Source organism: Sphaerodactylus townsendi, linkage group LG01, assembly GCF_021028975.2.
Source record: "Sphaerodactylus townsendi isolate TG3544 linkage group LG01, MPM_Stown_v2.3, whole genome shotgun sequence".
Taxonomy (NCBI): domain Eukaryota; kingdom Metazoa; phylum Chordata; class Lepidosauria; order Squamata; family Sphaerodactylidae; genus Sphaerodactylus; species Sphaerodactylus townsendi.
Window position 1 is genome coordinate 134,268,731 of NC_059425.1, and position 24,415 is coordinate 134,293,145.

Genomic DNA, 24,415 nt, shown 5'->3' on the forward strand with positions numbered 1-24,415 from the left:
ATATTGGAACTCCCACCTGATTTTCCTTAGTACTACAAAAGCCATCCATTTGCCATACCCAGAATCACATGAAGTATTTATCTAGTTTAATTAGAGGGGAATATATAGAACACCTTTCCTTCAGAAACACCTACCAGCTATGAAGAATACACACAAGCTGTGTATGATAGATTTAGACTTAATACTGATTTTTTTAGAAAGAAGTTTAGAAGCCTATTACCTCAGAAAGAAAAGTCCTTTAAATCACTAACTATTTTGACAGGGGCGTAATGCCCATTGGGCAAGGTGGGCAGCTGCTCAGGGCACCACCTTGTGGAGGGCATCAAAATGCAGGGTTCGTTTTTGGGTATTTTTAGTGGTTTTCCATTTTTGGCCTGCAGGGGGCACAGTTTTTAGGCTAGCGGCACCAACATTTCAGCGTATCATCAGGAGACTCTCCTTATGCTACCCCCCAAGTGTGGTGAGGTTTGGTTCAGGTGGGCCAAAGTTATGGACCCTCAAAACTGTAGCCCCCATCTCCTATTAGCTCCTATTGGAAACAATGGGGGATGGGGCACCCCCTTTGGGAGTCCATAACTTTGGACTCCTTGAACCAAAGCTCACCAAACCTGGGGGGTAGCATAAGGACAGTCTCCTGATGATACACTGAAATTTTGGTGCTGATATGTCTAAAAATGCACCCCCTGCAGGCACCAATTTCCTGGTGCAAAAAAAAATTTGGTTGTGGTGGAGTGGCTGCCCATTGGGGGGGGGGGGGGCATCCAACTCAGGTTTTGCCCAGGGCTACAGTTTGCCTCGTTACGCCCCTGTATTTTGATAAGTAGACTTCAGTGCCAAAGCTAATACTAAAGAGGGAATGAGAGATGTAATTATTTTAGATAAATTTTTGTTTCAAATTCCTTCAGAGATCAGACTTTTGGTAAAAGGTAAGCTTTTCACATCATGTCAATGAGGTAGCAGAGTATGCTGACAGACTGATTCTTAATAGAGGAGGTTGGGATCATCATGAAAGGAAAATTGCTCCTTATAAGCTATCTTCTAATTCCAGGAGCAAATTAGATGAAAAAAATAGAAACACGTATGTAAAGTCTTGAGATTTCAAAAAGACAGAGTGTGGCTACAGATAGGGATAGGAACAAATATTATAAGGAGAGAACGTGTTATATTTGTGGCCTCCAAGGACATTTATCCTTAATTGTCACAAGAGACAACTTAAGTCTACTTCCCCTGAGCATGTGAGGTGAGTTATTAGAACCAGCTCAAAAAAGAGAGAGGGAGGAGGTTAGGAGCTCTCTAAACCCAACAGTTGTGACCAAAGGAGTCACTGAGAATGATCTCTCAGCTAAAAATAAACAAGACTCTATGTATTTTTGTAGAGTGCAAGTAAATAGGATTGTGCCAGATTCTGAAATAAGGGAAGTGGTTTAGGTGAATGGGAAAGATACCTTGGCCATTTTAGACACAGGGGCTTCAATAACCCTAGTCAGAAAGGATTTGGTCACTGAAGAAAACATGATTCCCAACAAACAGATTTCCTTGCAAAGAGTGTGGGGAAACTCTAGAACTGTACCTTTAGCAAAAGTGCCAATTAAATGGAGGGGTAAAAAAGAATTATTTACTGTGGCAGTTGTACCTGATCAAAAGGTACCAGTATTATTGGCAAGAGACATTATAGGGGCTAAGTCCATGTTCTAGATCTGTACAGACTCTGTTTCGCCAGAGCAGGCCCAACTGTATCCTAGCAACCAACGAAAAGGATACATTACAGGCACAGAACAGTTTAACTAATTGTGCTGGTTTGACTTAAAATACACAGAAACTTGGAACAGCAATAAATAAAAATTCTAAGGAGCTTAGACAACAAATTTAAGAGATCCTGGTTTAAAAGATATTAAAGAACAGGCGAATCAGGAATAATCTAAATCTAAACTCTATCACTTTGTATGGGAAAATGGGCTTATACACAGAATGGTGAAGCCTGAGGCTAAGCCAAATTGGAACTATGCAAAACAATTGGTTATTTCTACCAAATACAGACAATCCCTGATGAAAATGGCACATGATATTGTGTGTGCAGATCATTTTGGAATTGGGAAAACAAAGAAAAGATTACTGAAAGAGTACTATTGGCCCAGAATATCCCAAGATATTAAAAAGTACTGCCAGAGCTGTGACATCTGTCAAAAGGTGGGAAAACAGAGACATAAAGCCAAAGCACCTTTAAAGCCCTTACCCATTATAGGGGAGGTCTTTCAGAGCGCGGGAATTGATATTGGGGGACCCCTACCTAAGCCTACACAAAAGGGACAGCATTATGTTTTAACTTCAATAGACTATGCAACAAAATACCTAGAGGCCGAAGCTTTAACCTCTGTAGATGTGAAATCAGTAGCAGAGGCACTTTTAAAGATATTTACGAGATTAGGATTCCCTTTGGAGATCTGATCTGATCAAGGAACAGTGTTGCTGTCTGAAGTAATGCAAGCCATTTGGGAATACTATGGCATAAAATACTTGAAGACCACCACTTTTCACCCACAGACCAATGACCTTGTAGAGAAATGCAATGGTAATTTGAAGACCATGATTAAGACCTATGTGCAAGATCATCCAAATGACTAGGATGACAAACTACCCTATTTCCTTTTTGCATACAAAGAGGTACCTCAAGAATCCACTGGATTCTCCCCATTTGAATTAATCTAAGAAAGAGATACACGGGGGTCTCTCCATTTACAAAGGGAAGAGTGGGAAGGTAAACTATCAGACAGGAAACATCTGTGGTGGAGTATGTATTAAGTTTCAGAGAGAAAATGGAAATGATGAAACAAGTGCAAATAAACATGGCTACGGCTCAGGTCAAACAAAAACTTTGGTATGACAGAAATGCCTGGCAAAGAACACAGTTTCAAAGATGGTCTCGGTACATACAAGAGTTTAATATTAACATCCAGTATCTCAAGGGCAAGGATAACGTTAGAGCGGAATCCTTGTCCGGTATGAAAGCAGACCAGAGCAGATTATAGAGCTGACTACTCAGCGTAAACAACAGTCTAGTGGAGGAGATGACCTCAGCACAGCTGATGACCAACCCAGCGGAGGAGAGGACCTCAGCCCAGCAGTGAAGCATCACAGATGAGAATGGTAATGCCCTGGTAAAGAACAAAGGAGCCATCAAGAAATGTAAGACTTTCAAAATGAACTGGACAATTGATTAGACTTTCCCAGAACTTGGAAGATACTACAAACAATGGAAGAAGCTGAACACATCACTCTGGGAAAAGAGATGTGGTTCACTTTAAGACCCAGGGGGAAAGATGTAAAGATTTTAAGGTTGCATTGAAATGATTGTAGGTTTGAGTGGCTTTAAACTGAGTGCTGAATAGAAGAGAGGGAGTGGCCATAAAAAGGCAGGTGAGCTGTGACTGGGTTTTGTGAGGAGTGCTTGGGGGGGAAAAAGAAAGAAAGATTATAAAAGGGGGTGGAGACAGAGGGAGCAACTGTGAAGTGTCTGTGCTGAACACAGAGAAAGAGATCTCTGTGTGTGAAGGAGTTGAAGCTGTGTGAGAAAAATCTTGGATGGGTTTTTACAAAGAGAGGAGAAACTGAAACAAGTTTTGAGATGCATCTCCCCCCTTTGTTAGACATTGTAAGTTAAATACATACAGTCCTGCAGGTGCAGCCTTTCGTGGGAAAGTACTACAGCATATAATAGAATCTTAGTCGATGAAATACCTGATCTCAAGGGACACTGCTTTGGAAGGTCTCATACAAAATATCCTCCTTCCTTAGAAAGAGAAAGGGGAAAGGGGCTGTTGGTTATTCACTGTAAAAGGCCCTTCTCCTCTGAGATTTGGAGGACATCTTACCCCTCCCCAAATCATTGTTTCATTACTATCCTATCTCTCCTCTGCTTCTACTTTATATATTTCCAAGTTGTTGTGCAAGTTACAGTTGTCTTTCCAGATAGTTATTTTTTAATTTTCTTCAGAGTTTGAACTGGAGGATGATGATTCCCACCATGGAGACAGGAAATAGAAATATTTTTGTCCCTGCCTTCCTGAAGAAAGGGGTGGGAATCACCGCTACAAGATGTCCTCACTTTTCACAGTGAAGATCGAACAGCTCCATCTGAATCAAACAGGAAGATCTAACATAGATTGCTGACAATTACAGCTATAAGGCTGGCTACCTGCATGCTCTAATGGTTGCTCACTTTTGGCCCAGGTGCTGGTTTGAGCACAAGCTCAGGTGTAGTAAAACCTAGTGTGAGTTCCACAGACTTTAACATAGCTTTTCATCCATTTGTCTACCCCACTGTAGTTCAACAGCCCAGGCTCAAAATGTGCTGTGTTTTTTGCAGTTATATTTGTTTTGGGGAAGGGGAGGAAACTGCTGCCATCTAGATTAGCTTACAAATAGCTTTTCTACAGATGTCGTCTAAACATTTTTAAAAACCTGCTGGTAGTCTCATAGTAAGGTCTAACTGCCAACGTTATTGGTAATTCCTTTCTAAAAATGAATATCCATATAGAATAAAATTAAAGGGAGATCTATGTTCTGGAGATTGACATTTGCAGCTATTCCAGAATAGCTGCAAATGAAACTTCTCTCCCTTATACAATAAAAAATGTGGAAAATGCTACACTCTCCAGTTTATATGAGGTCACCACTGCATGGGGGGAATCATAAGGATACTTTTACCTGTATATGACCAACATATAGTTCTTTATAACAATCTAGTCTGTATTGAATTAAGGAACTGAATTATTTTTCCATTTACATTTACCGATCTGCCATTTATAGTCATGACAAGACTATATAGCAAGGTGTTTTCTGCAATGAGCTTCAGGGTAAAAAGTGCAGTCAAGTCACAGCTGACTTATGGCAGCCCCTACTGGGGTTTTCAAGGCAAGAGATGTTCGGAGGTGGTTTGGCATTGCCTGCCTCCACGTCACAACCCTGGGATTTCTTGGAGGTCTCCCATCTCAACACTAACGAGGACCAACCCTGCTTAGCTTCCAAGATCAGACTACCCTGGGCTAGCCAGGTGAGGTCCATTTTGATTTTGTAAATACAAAAAAGAAAAAAAGCATCTTTAACTAACAGAAGCAGCCACCTACCTTTAATATGTAATGAACTCAGAGGTAAACAAGACCTCCAAATAAATAGTGTCTTAAGCATTTTGTAAAGAACAAGGTACCCTATTTTAAAAACATGGTGTTGAATTAAGTGGAGTCTTTCTGTCTGTGGAAGGATTTCTATCCATGAAGAGCAACTTTCTTATGTAACCATAATTTTGAGCTGCAACAGGAAGTGAGAAAGTTGTATGCTGGGGCAGAAATCCTACCCATGAAATGCTCTGCTGGAGCCATGTCATTGGGTTGCATCCTACAACCAGAACAGGCTCACCTACCTATCTTTTACCGCAGCCATTTAAGACCTGATGATGAGGGATGGGAGAACCTTGAAGACAAACACTACAGGGCATAAGTGTCACTATGGGGAGACAGAATCTGATTAAATCAGACTTCCATCTTCTGCACTGGAGCTCTTCCCCCAATGGAAGTGCCACTAGTGATAATGAGTTGGGGCCAATTTCAGCCAAGTTTCCTGTCCTTTTGCAGTCTCCTGTAGAAGTTTGTCTCAACGCTTTTATCCCATCCCCATGCACCAGGTTTTTGCAATCAAATGGATGTTGCTGGAAGAAGATGGGAAAGATCTGTACTATTATACTTGTAGTTCATCAGAACCAAGAATCCTGATTTTTGTTATGTACAACTACTGTAGGATTTATGTGACTTACAAAGTATACAGATTGTACAGAATAAGAGTGCTAACTACAAGTGAAATATCAATTAATTACAATATAATCATTCAGAAAAATGATCAAAATCAAGAAGTAAATGCTGTATTCTCAAATACTGAGTTCTCAAGTCTCAAATAATGTGAGAATCTGGAAGCAGAAACAAATTTCTGACCTGATAATCTGATCATATCTTGAATAATAGCCACGTTGCCTTTGGCATCAACTTCTTTAAAAACCTCAGTTAAACACATATATATGTATCAAGTACACTAGTTTTTCCTGATTGTTTGCGTTTGGTTTTTTGTATATAGTAAGCTGAACATACAACTACTTCCATAGTTTCTTGATAAGGCAGCATTCACTATAGTAACTCAAATTTTCAGAAATTGTACCAGCAATTCAAAAGTTATCTTGCAAAAAATGTGCAAAGCTAAGGTATTCAGCACATTTTCAAACACTGCAGAGAAATCATTATGTAATTTTGTCTGCCAAATTAAAGCAGTTCCATGACATTAAATCACAGATATTTCAGAAGTACACTGAGGTCATTTAGTTGCGCCACTTAAAATGTCAGCATCTTTTCAGCTATTACACATTCTCTAGAATTCAAGTAGAACAATTCAAGATATTCTATTGAGTTTAAACTTGTGAAGTGCTGTCCTTCAACGTGAGGCACATGCAGCTCCAATTCCAAGAAGAGACCCATTTCCACGATCAGATGCATTCATGTTACCTTCCTCATTCAGTTTTACTACTCTGAAATCTTCTCTAACTCTCTCCAACAGATCTGGCTTGAAAATAACATCCAGCGCAGTCATTGCCAAAGCTTTGGATGTCCGCAAGGTGTAGAACTGTGCTTCATCTGACCCTAGGATAAATGAAAGCCCGTAAACAAACGAACAAAACAGATAAAACTGTTACCATAAAGATGCAGTAACCCACTCACCCGCCCACCAAAACCATGTAAGAAGATGGAACCCTTGTTTCCCAAAACATGACAAGTTGAAATCTTTTTCTAGGAAACTGTCTTTATGGATCCATTCAGAACTGCAGTCCACAGATATAGAATGAGTTTGTCTTATATCAGCCCACAGGTCCAAGTAATTTCTTTTGAAGTGTATATGAAATGTCTACTGCCTTTAAATCAGCAACAAAATCATTTTTAAGCCACAAGTATTGTACCTTAGAACTAATAAGCAAGAATTACTGTATAGCTGTTCTACAATTTTGAAGAAATTTGTAGAAAAGTGATTTCCCCTGTTAAAAAGTTCAATTCAATATGCTTTGCAATCAAGGATACTTTATTCCCTCTGCACATGTGTAAGAGAGCTAGTGTGGTATAGTAGTTAAGGTGTTGGATTAGGATCTTAGAGACCCAGGTTTGAATCCCTACTCTGCCATGGAAACTTGCTGAGTGACCCTGGGCTAGTCATATACTCTCAAGCCTTAACCCTGGCAAATATTTTGATGGGAGACCTCCAAGGAATAACAGTGGTATGACATGGAGGTAGGAACTGGCAAATCACGTCTTGTCTTAAAAACCCTATTCGATCGCCACAAGTCAGCTGCAACTTGATGGCAAAAAACAATTAAAAATATGAAAAATTTTCCAGCTATGTCAAAATACATTACTAGCAAAAGTCATTTAAGTTAGATTCTTAATAGTCTGAATTCCAAAGTTTATAACACCAACTACTTTGCTGCCACTGGTAATCAAAGGTGCAATTTGCCAAATACTCAACAAGGAGCCAAGCTGTAAATTTTACTAGGGAACATCCAGATGTAGTTTAGAAGTACTACAGGAATGTGCATAAGAGGTATGAATTATTCAGAACGAGGGCTTTGCATGTGCTATTTAAAGCACTAAAAGTAAACCAGAAATTCCCTGCAAATGGAGCACACATTTATGCCTAGATGCATTCATTGCTATAGTAACATGTCATGAAAAAATATCACACAGAACTGTTCAGGAGAACATTTTTCTGAAGGAAATATGGCTACAGTAGAACAGAATGATTCAGGAAGGCACTTTTATAAAGAGAAAAGGACTATGTGCCACTGTGAGTGGTATATATTATCCTGCTCTTGTTGCATTGTTTTCGACTTCTGTAATATTTCTGGTATAACTTGACATATCATATGTGATATTTTTTGCCCTGTTGCTATTTTTTGTAAGCCTAATTCTATTGCACGTGATCAGATCTCTCTTACTATTTAACTGCATTGTTTTATATTGTGTAATCTACTACTATGTCTCATTGAGATAGAGTACAAGCCAAATAAACAAATAATACTGGTTGTTGTGGGTTTTCCAGGCTGTGTGGCAGTGGTCTGGTAGATCTTGTTCCTAACATTTCGCCTGCATCTGTGGCTGGCACCTTCAGAGATGTATCACAGAGAGAAGTCTGTTACACACTGTGGACACGGTACGTCACAGTATTCAGACTGGACACACTGTGTAACAGACTTCTTTTTGTGATAAACCTGTGAAGATGCCAGCCACAGTTGCAGGCGAAACCTCAGGAACAAGAGTCACGCAGCCCGAAAAACCCACAACAACCAGTTGAATCCGGCCATGAAAGCCTTCGACAATACGAACAATAGTTGCATGGTCAATTGTCCTCACTGATCAAAAAGTTCACACATATTATTAAATTTCTAAAAAATAACCTCAATAAATGATTTGGAACACTATCCAAACTGCACCTGTAATCACAAATTCTAGCAAGTTTCTTTACCAAGGTGTCACAAATTCCAGGCTCCTATACTCTAATGGAAAGAGGCTAGAGTGTCAACTTGGATGTCAGAAACCCAAGTTCAAAAACCTTGGTCAAGTAACTCCCCCTCCCTGAACTACTTCACAGGGCTGTTTTGAGGCTAAGGGTGCAGTTTTAAGTTTACTTCCTGTGTAAAAGTGCTCAGGGTTGCACTGTAAAACAATTCAAAGTTCCTTGAAGGATAAGATATGCATTTGAGATGTAAAAAGCACCTGTTTATTTAAGAAGAAATATAGCTCACTTCCACTAACCTGCAGCCACTGTGTACTGCTCAGTATGGTTCAGTGCATCTGAGCCAATGTAAAAATAGGGATGGATCCCAGGAACCACAAAGGTAACATTTCCAAAGTCAGTAGAACCTAAGAGGAGAAAAAAGCCTGTGAGTGTTAATGTACACTGAAAACAAAAGCCTAAAGGCACAAGTCATATAGTTACTACACAACTGATGTACTGGTGTGAGTAACGGCTAGACTAGGGTCTGGGAGTTCCGGATTTGAATTCCCTCTCTTCCATGGAAATGTGTGGCGTGACTTTGGGCCAGTCATATACACAAGCTTATCACAAGTTGATGTGAGGATGTAAGCCACTTTGGGTATCCACTGCACCAATACATTCAGATAACGAATCAAGAAAATCTGTTGCTGGAATTGTGAAAGTTAAACACAATACTGGGTGCTGTGTGGTTTCCGGGCTGTATGGCCGTGTTCTAGCAGCATTCTCTCCTGACGTTTTGCCTGCATCTGTGGCTGGCATCTTCAGAGGATGATCCTCTGAAGATGCCAGCCACAGATGCAGGCGAAACGTCAGGAGAGAATGCTGCTAGAACACGGCCATACAGCCCGGAAACCACACAGAACCCAAGCGATTCCGGCCGTGAAAGCCTTCGACAATACATTAAACACAATACTATTATATTTGAATTTCACATTATTGCATTTCATTTCCAAATGGCAGTTTTAAAGGGGAAAAATATTCTGCAAGAATGGAAATGAAATAAGAAAGTAATAATGATGAACACGCCAAGCAATGCCACATGTGAAGAGTAGGTGTACTCCCTAGCCATGAAATGTCATATAGAAGTCCATAACAAGAGTCAAAAGAGCATAATTTGTTTAAAGCACAAACCAAAAGTGTCAGGCCTTACAAACATACTGGTACATTAGAGAAATTGCGTGCAGAATGCCAATTACATGCATTTGGTAAAACCAACTTAATTCATTCTAATTGCACAACTGAGATAGAAAACTGCTTTGGGGGTGAAAGCTATACTTTGGGAGCAAAGTTAATTTGCACAGAGGAGGCACCCAACTTCTGATTTTCTCCTTAATGGCTTAAGCTGAAGTGCTTACTTTAGGAGATGGGGTACAGCCTCCTAGCTGAGTTCCAGGTTTCTACAGGCCCAATCTACTACTACCTGGCCCTCATTTGTACTGGACTGGTCTTAATGCAACAGCATCAGATGTCTGTCTCTGGCACACATGAAGACTGTCTGGAGTCATATTACTGCTTCCCACCTCCACATTCTCACCCCTCCCCTTTTTATACTCTGTATATATGAAGTTCTAACTTTCTTCTTTGGCTAATGGGTATGTTCAGAAAGAGGAAGTAGAGTGGGTGATGGGATTTTGCTGTTATATTTACTATTCCATAGGAAAAACAAAACAAAAATGATAATGGGAATGAAAAAAGTGGTAACATTAAAAGGAAATTTTACTATGAAAATATATTTAATGACAGTTAAACATGTCTCTGAATCTGTATTTTTTTTAAAAAATTAGTAGAGCTTCATATTTTTGCAAACCTATGTCATGTTCTTTTGCAAAATCTGGTTTGACCTTTACATATCAAAAATCAGTAAGTTAAGTGGAATGGGAAAAACAAAACAAAATGTGAAATTAGTAAAGCAACCCTAAAAAGTATGAGCATGCAAGAGTTCCAGTATTACCTGACAGCCCACTCAAGTTATCATCTGAGATAAATTCCATGCCAAGTTTCTTCCCATTGTCCATGTAAGCTTTTTCCAGGCTCTTGTTAGGAAGCACGTTGTAATAATCATTCGCTCCACCTTGTAGCTCCACCTATACAAGAAAAACACATTTGATTCTCCACAAAAATGCATATTTCACTATGTATTCAAGTGTTTAGCAAATGATTAAGGCTCTTCCACATTTCTACCCTGCGCACTTAACCAAAATCTGAGGAAACAGTTTTGGATAGTTAAAACAATGAATCACACAATTCTCTCTTTACTGCTCATGGTCAAACACAGGCATAAAAAAGGTCAAGATAAATTGAAAGAACATACTTTTCAACATTCTTTTTACTATCCTAATCTTAAGCTCATATCTGGAAGTAAGCTCCACTGTAGAGCTTCATACAAGGGGATTCATACAAAGCAGGCTATTTAGACTGTAAAGTATTTGGGGCAAGAACCCTTTTTGTTGACCCGTGCAGCTGTAAACACTAGGTACACATATGGAACACATTACAAACCCCTCTAGCCTCTTCTTTATGATAAAAGCGCCAGAAATCTACCTAAAGAGGATAAATACTAGCAAGAATGCAAATTTTTGTTAAGGGAGGGACACAGCCTGACTCTTTGTGATGATTCTCTAAAAACAGATTTCGTGTTCACTTCTGTATATGTTAGAGATACTAAAAACTGTAACCTTAGACAATACCACAGCAGATGTTTAAAATATTGCTATTCAGAAATATGAGTTCCACATGAGTAAGATTTGGGCAATTTTGAACAATACAAAAGGGGAACCCTTCCTTTTTGTAAGCCTGCATTTAAGTAAGCAGGTAGACAAAGTATAGCTGAGAGGTACATAAGGGGTGAGCTTTTCAAGGAGCTAAGGACACCGCTTTTAATCTCTTGCTTACCCTCAAGCTAATGAAGTAAAAAATGTAGGGAGTCTTACTATTTTTAAAGGTTTTTTTTCAAAGAAAAAGCAGAAAAAACATGTCTGAGATAGAAAAGAAAAAAATTATAAGAGAATTTGACTGAGTCTGAGGGAGAAATGTTAAGACTCACCCTCAACTTACTCAGCATACCTCAGTCATGGTGGCCCAACTGTTGCTCCTTCTCCTCATAAGAGACCTCTTGAGGCTTGGGAGACAGAAGCGAGACAGAAGCGATTGCTAGTTGGCCTAGTTCTGAAGCCAGGTATGCTGCTGTTTTAGTTATGGAACACAAGCGAGTCTTGGAGATGATGGGTTTCTGGCCAAGATATCTCCAGAAGATCTCTCTATGGCAGGGGTAGGGAACCTTTAACACTCAAAGAGCCATTTGGACCCATTTTCCACAGGAAAAGAAAACACTTGGAGCCGCAAATAATTTTTGACATTTAAAATAAAGATAACACTATATATTTAGGGTTTTTTTTAACCTTTTACTCCGATCATTCTGAGAAGCGCATGGATGCGCCCGCCCTGCTGCCTGCAGGGCGGGCAAGGATGAAGCCGGCGGCTTGGCCACGCCGGCCGCCAGGAAAGCGCCCGCCCCGCTCCAACGGGGCGGGCGAGAGGGGAAGCCCGCGGTGCGGCCCAGCTGACCATGGGCAGTTGGTGCGCCCGCCCTGCTGCCTGCAGGGCGGGCAAGGATGGGGCTGGCGGCTCGGTTCGTGGAGCCACAGTGCAAGGGCAGAAGAGCCGCATGTGGCTCTCGAGCCGCAGGTTCCCTACCCCTGCTCTATGGTATCAAGAGAATGGGTGGTGTGCTGTCTTTATCAGCAAAATGATTTTCTACTTTTAAGAGCTGGGCCGAGAGGAAGAGATGGCCTCCACAGTCACCCACCCAGCAATGCAATACAACGATGTCTTTTCACTTCATGCTACCTGATTTTTATAGCGGTGTGATGGCCATATTCATACAATTAGATCCCTCTGAGTTTTTCCACAAGCAGAGAATTTGCACTGACAAGAGAACAACTGTCTTGACCTCCTGAGGGCATTTCAGGTAGCTGGGGTTATGCTAAGAGCAGAAATCCTTCTGCCTGTGGGGAAACTCCGGGGATTTTAGCCAGGTTTTTTTTTTAAAAAAAAAAACCCGAATGCTTGGGGTTCCAGTGCAAAATAAATATTTTTCGGCATACCTGGAGCTTCTTCCTGGTAAGCATTAACCACCCTCTTTTCTGTATCTTGCCCTACTGCACTGCTTTTGTGATCTACATGGGGACTAGACTCTTTGTGATTATTTCTCCATCATAATATCTAATAATAAGGGTTATATTTACACATGATTGCTTATTTGAGTCAGTCTTGCGTACAACAGTCAAGATGCTATCAATATTTTTGATACTGAATCTTGCTCAAACTTTAAGAACCTTACTTCACATCCAGTGGCCAGCGCAGCAGCTTTAAAACAGTTCTCTGCTTTTTCGGTGAGGATTGCGAGTTCTCTTAATGAAGGGGCACGCAAGTAAAATTCTAATTCAGCATATGAAGGGATGATATTGGGTTTCACACCTCCATTCTTTATTATACCTACCAAGAGAAGAATCATGTTAGTGGATTTCAAGAACCCCACAAGAAGCATACTGACATTTCAGGATAGGCAAATAAAACTGAAACACACATTAGTTTATATATTTGGACCTGACTCCTTTCTGGATGGCTGAGTAAAGCAGGTTCTCTCTCTCTCTCTCTCACATACACACACACAAAATGTTGTGTCTTGCATATTAACTTCAATTTTTTAAAAGGCAAAGCTAGACATGTTTTCATATTTCTCTGTTATTATCGGATTACGCTTCCAGTTAAGAAAATACATCTTGGAGTAAAATTTTAGGTCAGAATACGGGAAAACAAACAATGTCACCCTGCAATGGTGCTGATGTGCCAGCAAACAATGGGGTGGATGGCCACGGCACTTGGCTAGGCACATTCCATCTGTTGTATACAGACGTTTTTCTTTTCCTTTTTTGCATCAGAGTAAGGGACTAATAGAAACGTCAGTATGAAATGTCAGCAGTTTTGCTTTCAGTGCACATACTGAGAAATGTGATGGCTAAGGATGAAACTACTACCCATATAATGTCAAAAGATGCTTTGTGAGCAGGGTCCCAGTGCAGCGTATGGGAGTCGTCAGTGAGCTCCACGTTTTACTCAAAACTATTACAATATAAATTCTAATTTTAAACAATTGCTGCTGTCCAGGAACCACTCCGCAGAATCCTACTGTCTTCCAGCTGTGACCTCATGAAATCCCAATTCAGCTGCATGAGAATTTGGGCTGGAGCAAGGGAGCTGCAACACCAAGCCACACAGCCTATTAGAATCATACCTGGGGCTGCCTATCCCCCATCAACTGGGCACTAGGCAACTAAGTGAGCAGGAACGCAGAAGCTGAATATATTTAGGCTCTTTACCACAACCAAAAACAAGACATAAAAACTATCAATCACATTCTAATTCTTGCTTGACAATTCCATATTTTATTAAAACCAGAAAAACAAAAATGTGCTTAAACTATGCCACATAATTTCTGCTTAACCAACTTGCATATCAGTTTAACAGTACATAATAGTACATTTTAAGCCCATGGGCTGACCAAGGTAAAACAATAACTAGACATGCAAAATCTTAGATGGCTTTAACTTCTGGGAAACAGGGTTTAATTATATGACCACTCTGTAAAAATTGGAAAAAAATACAGTTTTTGAAATCCCAATATATTTAAAGCCCTGGATAATACACATAACATTAAAGGAACCCCCATCATTTGCCACGAGGACACCTTCCTTTTATAAAGTGTAAACAGAATTTGTATACAGAACGCCTACATGAAAGCAAACAGCATGAGGTCTGAGTACTAGCTAGGTGAAATACCACAAACAAATATAACAAATAAGAAACCTCTGGTGAAAAGGGTTCTGTAATAAAAACAAATAAATGGAACATGTTTGAATGTTGCATTTCTGTGGTGAATTGCTATTGGTAAAAAATAAAACAGTTCATGAAATATCTTCAAGTTGCTTCAGTGGCTTCATAAAAGGTAGAGAGGATAACTCCCTAATTCCTCATTTTATAATTGAGAACTATTTTGGAAGTAGAGATGACATTTTTATTTGTTTGTGTTCTTAAGTTCTTTCTATGATTATTAACAAAACTTTTGAGAGCAGGACTATGCTCAACCTACAATGTTTCAGAAATGAAAGTTAAAGCATCAGGTATTCCTGTAAAAGGAAAAATCAGGAACAAAGTACCATTACCTGGCATAGCAGTTCATATCTGATGAAAACAGCACCTTAAATTGAATAAGAAATAGCAATCTTTGTAGAGTGGAAGAACTTTGAATCTATCCAATAAACCTATATAACTCTGCCTGTGAAAATGTTGTTCCCATATTAGCTAATGCTTTTACATAAAGACTGCAGCCCTACAGTCTGTTGTCCTCCTTTCTTTAATGCATAAATTAGAAGGCCACCTCTGCTCTGCCCTTTAATCCAAATGCAATCTGACCTTTCCTGCAATATCATTTTGACCAACAAAACCATTATATTTTCATTTTCTTGGAATCCCACCAGCAAGATAAAGCTGAATGAGTCACTTTTGGGGGTGGGTGGGTGAGGGGGTTCAAAAGAGAGTAAAAGGGTGTGGTATATTTATGCTTTAAAAATTATTTCCCAATAAAGAATATTTGTTTGACTGATAATGTTCAGTGGTTCCCATAAGGAAAATCTCTACAAAGATAATCAAAGGGCCATATTAGTTCCAAGATACAAGTTGATACAAGCTCCCCTATGACAACCCCCTGACCTAAGACACATAACATCCATGCTGAAGTACTAAGTATCGCTAAAACTGTTGTTTTCACCAGTCTTGTCTACAATGAGTTGTTCATACCATGTCAGTTCCCAAACCTAGCCTGACTTCTGAGAGCAGATACAATACACATAATAGAAGAGGGACTGAAAGCAAATTAAAAAACCACGTTACTAGCCATTATAGATGTGTCTCCAACAATGAAGGATTCCAGTGGATACATAGGATCCTCCCTCTACCTGGGATAGTAATAGGATGTTAACTTTCAAGAGAAAGCAGCTGGAACTGGAAAGTCTGACTTTACAGAAATTCAAAAATGCTCCAAGAATGTCCAGCAATGTGAAACAATCCAGCACAGCCCCTGATCTGCATCTCTGTTTTCCATTAAGATTTTAGCCAAGATCTTACAAGTTGAGAGATTACCATAGCCAAAACACATTTTAACCAAATAGGAGGCCATGTTTGCACCTCATTCTAGCAGTGATGAAGCTCACACATGCACAAGATTCCTGAAATGCAGTCACCATGTATTCTCTGATCAGCCTATCAAGTGTATTAAAAATAACTAAGCCAGTGTTTACACCAGCATAGCACAATTACTGAGTATTGCTGTACAGCTCTGGGGAATCTGCCAGTAGAATGGGAAGAGTGGTTGGTGACCAGTGAAACAGTACCATTTGCAATATTTTCTGATTCTGTTCCAAGAAGGTATGATTGCTCAGAAGAGCAGTAAGGCCAAACATACAATCTCAATGGTTTCAATTATCCACAAACTAAAACTATTTTAACACTCACTGATTTAAACACAGCTAAGCTTTATTTGGCACACTGATGCCTGTGCAGCTTGAATAATTTTGTGCAAAAATGGCCTGCAACCACATGGGCACAGTTAATACCTTATGTCTTCTCCTGGAACCAAAACCAACAGAAAAAAAAGCATTTTCCCCAAGAATCTACTGTAACATCTAAATGGCATCAAGGCCTAGGCTACATATTCTGTGAAAAGAAAATTCAGGATTCTCCTGTACCCATGATATCCTAAAATTAATTTTTTGCTGAACTATCAAGGGTCAACTCACTCATTATACTCTTCTGACAAAAATGTAAACATTTTGTATTTAGAATTAGTTCATTTAAGTCAAATATTTATTGTGTGGTTATAAAACATATTTTCCCAATAATTATTCATTTCTGTGAAATTAACATACAATTGCATCTCTTTAAAGCTATCTGGTATCTGCAATTAATGCTTCCTTGATTAGGGGCTTGAACCCATCAGCTTTGTTATTGGGGAAAAAAAGAGCAGGAAGGTGATTTTCAGTTCTCTGTCTTACAACCCTGTCTCACACGGTTTTGTCCACCCAGGCCACACACAACCTGTTCAAGCCCACTCTCTCATGTAACTAGGGGAGATGGTAGTGCCAGGACTCTGCAAATAAATGTGCTAGTCACATGAAATGCAGAGCTTATATTAAAATGTTTAAGTACCAAACTCATATGAGCATTAACATTTAATTTGCATTCACAAGAACTCAAAAAGAGAATACAGACTGAGCCTTCACCTTAAGTTAGAAGGGGAGAAACATCTATTATTGGAAGTACCTCTAGAGTAGGGGTCAACAACGTGGTGTTCATGGGTTCTACGGCATCCAACGGCGAGGTGTTTCCTCATGCTGACCAAGTGTTTTAGAAAGTGGGTGGGCAGAGCAAGGTGGGACTGTTGCTCAGAAGGGCTTCCAATTTGCCGTGCAGATTAGAAGGCACTCTGCTAAGCAGAGCTTCTACCTGAAATGGTGGACATTTACAACTAAAGTTATGTACCACCTCTATAACTGATTTGGATGCCTGTAGCAGCCATTGTCTGACTTCACCCACTAACCTATCTCATTACTCCGCAGATGCCTGCAGACTCAAAAATGTTGAGGACGCTTGCTCTAAAGCATACAAAAATGGTTGACTAAAGGGGGCTGAATTGACCACTATAGTGAAGAAAATGGTAAGTCCCATTCGGAGGGGGTGGATAAAGTCAGGCTATTCAGCAGCAGAAAAACTGTAACAGTAATTCATCTCAATCTTAACAATGACCACTACTTACACGAACACACAGTTATGAAATTTAACTCATTCTGTTCAGACCATTTCTACAATGTATTTAATGACAATAAATTGTTAGGAAAACATGCAGCATATAAAAATTTCTACTTTTACCAAGTAACTGTGCATTTGTCAGAAAAACAAACACATGAGCAGCCATTTGTATTTTAACATGCCAGATACAAAATATTTGCTTAAACAGTATCTGAAGTATCATTTGCTGGACATAAGATTTAATGAAGATCTCACCATGAACTCTCCAGGTTGGTTTCATTTGCTGTCTTAAAAGTGACAGATTGTTGTATGCAAGAACAGCAGCATCTAATGCATTTACTCCTTCCCAAGGGTAAGCAGCAGCATGAGAAGCTTTTCCATAGTATTTCACAGTCACACTAGGAAATAAAAGCCATCACTTGTTTTTAAACACTTATTGAAGAAAAACGATCCCTTTGGATTTATTTAATGAATTCTGTTTTAATGGCATTAACTGTGCATGCTGTGATTACTTTATACAGGTAAATTACTGCTAAAAGACCCAGATCAATATGATTTTGACAGTGGAAATTTTTTTATAAAGAACTTCCATATTCAAAACTGACCACTGTCACTACAAAGCGCCTGACATTTCTATAAACCAGCAGACAGGGGAAAAATCCAAACAAATTAAAAAAGCTCTATGGAAATAATCTTGTGTATTAGCAACTGAGCCATAGTCTCTCTCCTGGACCAGATATCCTGTAATCAACCAACTAAAAGAAAGAGAATTGTTATACTGCATTCTGGAAAAAACAAAATCATTAAAGTTGAATGTACATTAATTAAGATTTCCTGACATTTCCATTTGCTTCCTTTCACAATATCAGACATGCTGTCCTCATCCAATCTGTTCTAAAGATATTTTAATAAAAAATAAAATCAATAATTTAAATTTCAAAAATCTCAGTGCACAGAAGAATGTCTTTATACTGAATCCCTGAAATAAACGGGGAAGCCATTCTGGGTGGAGAAGTTCGATGCATGCTGAGGTCCCTGAAATCAGAACCAACACAACTCTGTTTACACAAAATATTAAGCTCTTCTCAAAAAGGAAATTTGGATAATTGCTGGAACATTCTCAGTCTTCAACTACATTTCTTCACTTTAAAAAGATCCAAGAAATAGCTGCAAACTCAAGCAATGAATAGTTATGAAGGAAGTACAGGTGACACTTTAATGACAATTTTAATAATCGTACCTGAGTGTTTGCATTCATGAACAAAAGCTGCCCATGTTCTTACTATGTCCTCTTAAAGCAAAACCTAATTATACTTGCATGAGAATTGAATGCTTAAAAGGAATTGAAATTTAGGCAGCCCAAGAATTCAAGGAACATGTAGAATATAAAAACAGAATCAAACACATCCGACTCCAGTCATAAAAGAATTGCTTCTCCCCTTCTATATCCTTCCCCAAAGTACCAGATCTTTTACACTTTGACTATTCAAGAAGCTTAGTATGTACTGAAGATGGAAAATGTGTACGATGACTACTTTTGATTTTTAACACTAAAGAGCAGCATTTATTAAAAACACATATTCTGTAACTCTTCAGACAATTAATTTTAGAAATAGCTGCAGTTAAAGAAAATAAAATGTTCACAAAACCTTTGAATAGATTTTTGAAGCTTCCAGGAATCTATTGTTTTCCCCAAAATAAGCCCAAGCATGATTTTTTGGGATTTTTGGAGGATGCGTGAAATATAAGCCCTACTCCAAAAATAAGCCCTAGTTACAGATTCCCCAGCGCATCTAATCTGGTCACGTGGGGGACACAAAATCATGGGGGGAAAAATAAGACATCCCCTGAAAATAACCCCTAACACATCTTTTGGAGCAAAAACTAATATAAGACCCTGTCTTATTTTCAGGGAAACATGGTAACACCTGAGTCAGTCATCTATGTCTGGGTTTGCAGATTGCTGTCCTTGTGTGTTCTTCAAATTGTACAGTTGAAAGACTAAGACGTAACAGATGGTCATCATATGCCTTGTTTTTACACAATAATTGTACTTTGTTCATATTTATCCAGGAATTCTTTACTATTTTAGTATTCCTGTGCTGCTGCAGGTCTACAGTACTTCTGCCGTTTACTGTTCATAGACTTGTTGTATTCATAGATGATACAGTGATGTCTCAAAATTCATTTCAATTTATTTAAATGTCTTTCACTAAAAACACTGTATCTGAGGATTATATTCTAGTGTCCACAAGACATTGATGAGATAAGTCTGAATATGCAAGTACAGGAAGGAGTAAATCCCAAATATAATTTTAATAGAACTAATACATTTCAAAGTTTATTTCAATGGTACTTGTTTTGAACATTTCTGAACCCTGCTTTCATAGAAACCATGAATGTTAGAAATGAACAAGAGAAACAGAATTTTCAGGCTCAATGTGTATCTGGGAGTCTCACAAAATGCATCAAAGCCCAAATACAACAGGCTTGATACACAGCATTTTCAACAGCATGGATCTAAAGTACATTTTTCTCATACCACTTATTGGATTGCAACCAAGTTTAGAACCGTGATATTATACTTTGCAAAGTTCATTGTGCTAAATATGTAATGAGATGTTGATACAATTAGGGATTTTCAACCAATACCAACTAAGCCCTGTCACAACAAATACTTAATGGAAATTATAGCAGAAAACTGGAGACAAATGATAAGGCTCAATTCAAAGATAGCAACTTTAAAAGAGCTATCTGAAGATATTAAAGCTTCCAAAATCAAGCTACGCTTTACAAAGAAGCATACAACTTTGCCAGCAGCTTCCACTTTCATCTGGCAGCTTCACTGCATCTAGCAGACAGCACACTCATGACATGACCTAAAGTAACCCCAACTTGTACTAGGTGCAATCTGTAAAGGAACACTCATGCAAAACAACCAACAACCAACTCCTATTCATTATCAGAAAAGCTGTTAAGTTAAAGTACTCAAAAGCAACAGATGCCACTTTCTCCCAACTGATTCACAATGGCAGCTACTCCTATTGCCAGGCTAAAAATTCCAAATATTTTTCAATCCTTACACACAGACAACTGTGCCTGAGTAAATCTCGTCTGGATGTCAGCATTACCTCCAAACTTAGAAGTCAGTCTAATACCTGCTTAGACACCCAACCCAATGCAAAAGTTCCTCCCCTCACTTTCTTGCTCCCTCAGCCCCTGACAATCAAATTGCAGGTGAGCAGATAGCAGCTACCAGTCTTTATACAAATTGCAGGTGAGCAGATAGCAGCTACCAGTCTTTATACAAAGCACTCTCCAACTCTAGCCAGGCACCAGGGGGTCCTACTTAAATGCCTGGGAAGAGAAACTAATCATTCGGTCTGTACTGTTCAGAAAAGGCAGTAATACAGTTTTCTGTAACATATGCTTAATGCGGTGAGATTCAGTATTGCTGCTGAGCATAGCAATACTAAGCCTGCTATCCTATACTCCTAAACTTGGCTAAGAAATAGGCTAACCTATTTCTAGGAGTTCTCACATACATCACAAATGCTTTGGGATTCCAAACAAAGGCCCACTATCACCTCATGCATCAATAGCTACTTTCCAATCAGCAAGCAAAGTACAGCTATTTAAAAAGTGTGAAAAAGTGAATGAGAAATTAATTTTCTATTGTATGTTCTACCAAGCGTATTGGTGGGAAAGCTAATAATGCAACAAACCTGACCCTTGATAACAAAGATATGTGAGAAGAAAAACACCACTGGTTAGTAGTTGAGATATTCTCAAAGAAAAGCAAACATTTTAGTCTAAAACACCTTGGCATACAGATGGATGCCACCTCCTTCTTCCCAATCCCATAATTTCTTCTTCAAGATCACATAACTAAGAACTCTATATACTGCCGTGAGTCCCAGTGAACAAAGGTGGGATCTAAGCCTGTCCTGGATAACTCATTTCAGCAAACAAAATACAAATTCTGTATTTTTTTTAAAAAAAGAGCAACAGTGCAGCTGAAAGGCAGCTGAAATGTATCTAGGGAGCACTAGCTGGTATGTTTCCTATAGATATACTAAAATTCCATGTTAACCAAGAAAAAATAATTTGAAATAAAGGATCAAATTTTGGGTCAAGGAAAAATGCATTTTGCTTCTAAGCTGCTGTGTCGGAAACATCCAACTAACTTCCAAATTCTGGAAACTAGCAAGGATTCAAATTTGCCATCATGCTCCAGTTTTGACCTTTCCAACATCTAGATATAGTTTAAAAAAACCCAGAATACTAAGATAAGCAGGGCACTTCTATGACACCAGCATAATAATGCTTGTGTTCTGGTTCTAGAGATTAATTTCAAAGGGAAAACCCTTCTACCAAAGATGAGAGAGGTATGCAGTTAGGGTGAAAACTATTTTATTTATTTTTGTACCTAAAGGTTATCTTTGCCTTTATGAAAAAGTTTTCAGCATCCAACTTATATGCAAGTTAGTCACAAGACATTTCAGTACTATGTTGCAGATAACCATCAGACTTGACAATTCTTGGAAAAATTATGTACCGAAAATACATACAAACTAGAATCATCTGAAGTAAGACTGGAGTGCTTCCATTCAAATCAACATCTTGAGCACTAATAATGGACCAACTATACAAGCCTTATAGGGACGATAATACCGGTAAGTTGAAAAGCATTTCAGGACCAGACAAACTGCCTATAGAACATAAAAGGAAGTTAAAAAAGGAACTTTTAACTTGTTAAATTGTAGTATCCCCTATTCTTGTAAAGGCTGGTAGTCTCATGAGATCTAGCAAACAATCTTGAAACTTGCACTTTGAAATAAAGTGAAAGATAGTTTAGGGATACAAGAATTGGACTAGCCCCTGAAATAAAAAAACTAATTTTAAGGGGCTTAATCTCCCTAGAAATTTTAATTTGCTATATTCTGTTACAAAGTACACAGACGCTTCCACATTTACACCCAGTACTTTAGCCAGAATATATAGGTTACTAAAAATGCTAGAACATATTGGACAAAGGTCAGAAACCAGAGATGGCAGGGCCAAATGTAGCCTTTGAGCCACTATCTGGCCTGTTTCAGTTGCCAACCTGGAAGTGAATAAATACATAAACAATGTGGTCTTTTTTGCAGTTAACATTGCTGATGGATCACTTGAAGGGATGCAGAATGAAAAGATCATTCTTCAACTGATTCTACTTATGACCTTCTACTAAACTACTTACTAATTGTATATTGTGATGCTTATTGAGGTTTGCTAGTATTGATATTGCTGATATTGATATTGTTACTTATACTATTGTTGTGCGTCGCCCTGAGCCCTTCTGGGGAGGGCGGGATATAAACTGAATAAATTAAACGGGCTGTTGGATTTCAAACCTCTGTCAAAGCAAGGGACACTTTCTGATAGCTGTTCCATAAAACACCATGTACATTAATGGTGCTAAAGAACACCAAAAGAGATCCTCAAAGGTTAAAAACTAACAAAAAGTGAAGACCGGGTTTCAGGCCGCTAACTCACTCGTGTTCTGCTACATCAGGCAAATAAGCAGCATCTTCTTGGGAGGGGTGAGCCATGAAAACAACATCTAGATCATTAAAAGCTCCAGCTTTGATTAAGTCGACTTTGCCTCCTCCATCTTCCTCGGCAGGCGTGCCCAGCACCGTGATCTAAAAGCAAAGGAAATAAGAATCCAGGGTCATTAAAATGGCAACAACACAGAAACCAGGGAAGAGCCACGCGGAAATCGGATCATTCAGGAAGGGATGGGGGACCCAACCAAGGAAGCCTTGGGGGGTTGTAAGGCTATGAAAGCAAAAAGACAGAAAACTGCTTCACCCGCGTGACCATAGCCAAAGAAAGGAGCAAAACAGCTCGGCTATGCAAAGGTGGGCAGTAACCAAGCGAAACCAGCGATCCCCCCACCACGCTTTCTCCTCTCACCTTGACGGCGGGGGCGCGGAGGGTCCCTCCTGGGGGGCGCGCGGCCAGGCTCTCGAGGGCGCCCTTCAGGCCCAGGGCGGCGGCGGCGCCCACCTCGGCGATCAGGTTGTGGCCGCAGGCGTGGCCGATGCCGGGCAGGGCGTCGTACTCGCACAGGAAGCCCAGGCGGAGGGGGGCCCGGGGGTGGTCGGGGGAGCCGGGGTCGGGGGGCGCCCAGGCCCAGTCGGCGCGGAAGGCCGTCTCCAGCTGGTAGCCCGGCTGCACCGACCACGCCGCGCGGCTGGCGAAGAAGCGCGTCAGGGAGGCGTGGGCCTGGCGCTCCTCGTAGGCCAGCTCCGGCCGGCTCCAGATCGCCCGGCTCAGCTCGCCCAGCGCCGCCGCCGCCGCCTCAATGCACTCGCCCGCCTGCCGCTTCAGCTCCTCCAAGCGCGGCGCCAACGTGGCCACCTCCGACTCTTCATTCGGCCTCATCGGTGATGCCAAGACGGAGAGGACGAGGGGGGAAACTCGGTAAAGTCGGAGGTGGGGAGCCTCGATCCTGCAGCGGCGGGTCGGGGGGCGAGGAACGAGAAGGACCGCGCACCTCCTACCATTCAGGCAACGACCGGCAAATGTCTAAAATCCGCGCGGTCCGGGAACCTTATATACCTTCGGTGAGCTGTCCGAACTGGGACTTTTCACCCTGAAGCTTGCTGGGAAAAATAGTCTTTTTACTTTAGAGCTCTATAAAGATTCTTCACAGGGGAACCACTCGGACCAGAAGCCATCGCGCTGGCACGAGCATGCCGAAGAAATGCAATGGAATACGCGTCTAAGAGGAAAGGGTTTCCATGCACTGAGGCTCGTCATGATCGAGAAGTAGCTAAACTCTGCAGGATTGGCTCTACAAGAAGGAAGGTGAACGCGTGCTGCCTCTCAAAGCAGGATTTTGGGTGATCTTGCCCTGGACCGTACATATCGATTTTCCCTCTCCCCTTTACAGTGGTATAATCATGATATACTAGCAACTAGG

General features: G+C 40.1%; 1 protein-coding gene across 1 annotated transcript; it reads right to left on the bottom strand.

Annotated features, from left to right (window-relative positions):
• Nucleotides 1–685: 685 nt before the first annotated feature.
• On the bottom strand, nucleotides 686–24,064 carry LOC125431599 (xaa-Arg dipeptidase-like). The gene is made up of 7 exons (XM_048494557.1): nucleotides 23,404–24,064; nucleotides 22,981–23,129; nucleotides 17,698–17,840; nucleotides 12,920–13,074; nucleotides 10,532–10,664; nucleotides 8,838–8,945; nucleotides 686–6,677 (listed from the first exon to the last, which is right to left on the bottom strand). The coding sequence occupies exons 1-7, from the start codon at nucleotides 23,872–23,874 to the stop codon at nucleotides 6,472–6,474; spliced, it is 1,365 nt and encodes a 454-aa protein (XP_048350514.1). The 5' UTR covers nucleotides 23,875–24,064; the 3' UTR covers nucleotides 686–6,471.
• Nucleotides 24,065–24,415: the final 351 nt, after the last annotated feature.

Bases quoted from the DNA above. Each gene is read 5' to 3' on its own strand.
- LOC125431599 (XM_048494557.1), bottom strand. From the start codon at position 23,874: ATGAGGCCGAATGAAGAGTCGGAGGTGGCCACGTTGGCGCCGCGCTTG. The intron at 13,075-17,697 runs GTGAGATCTTCA...TTCTCTTGGTAG, and splicing joins ACCAACCTGGAGAGTTCATG to GTATAATAAAGAATGGAGGT. The intron at 6,678-8,837 runs GTTAGTGGAAGT...CATTTATCCTAG, and splicing joins GCAGTACACAGTGGCTGCAG to GGTCAGATGAAGCACAGTTC.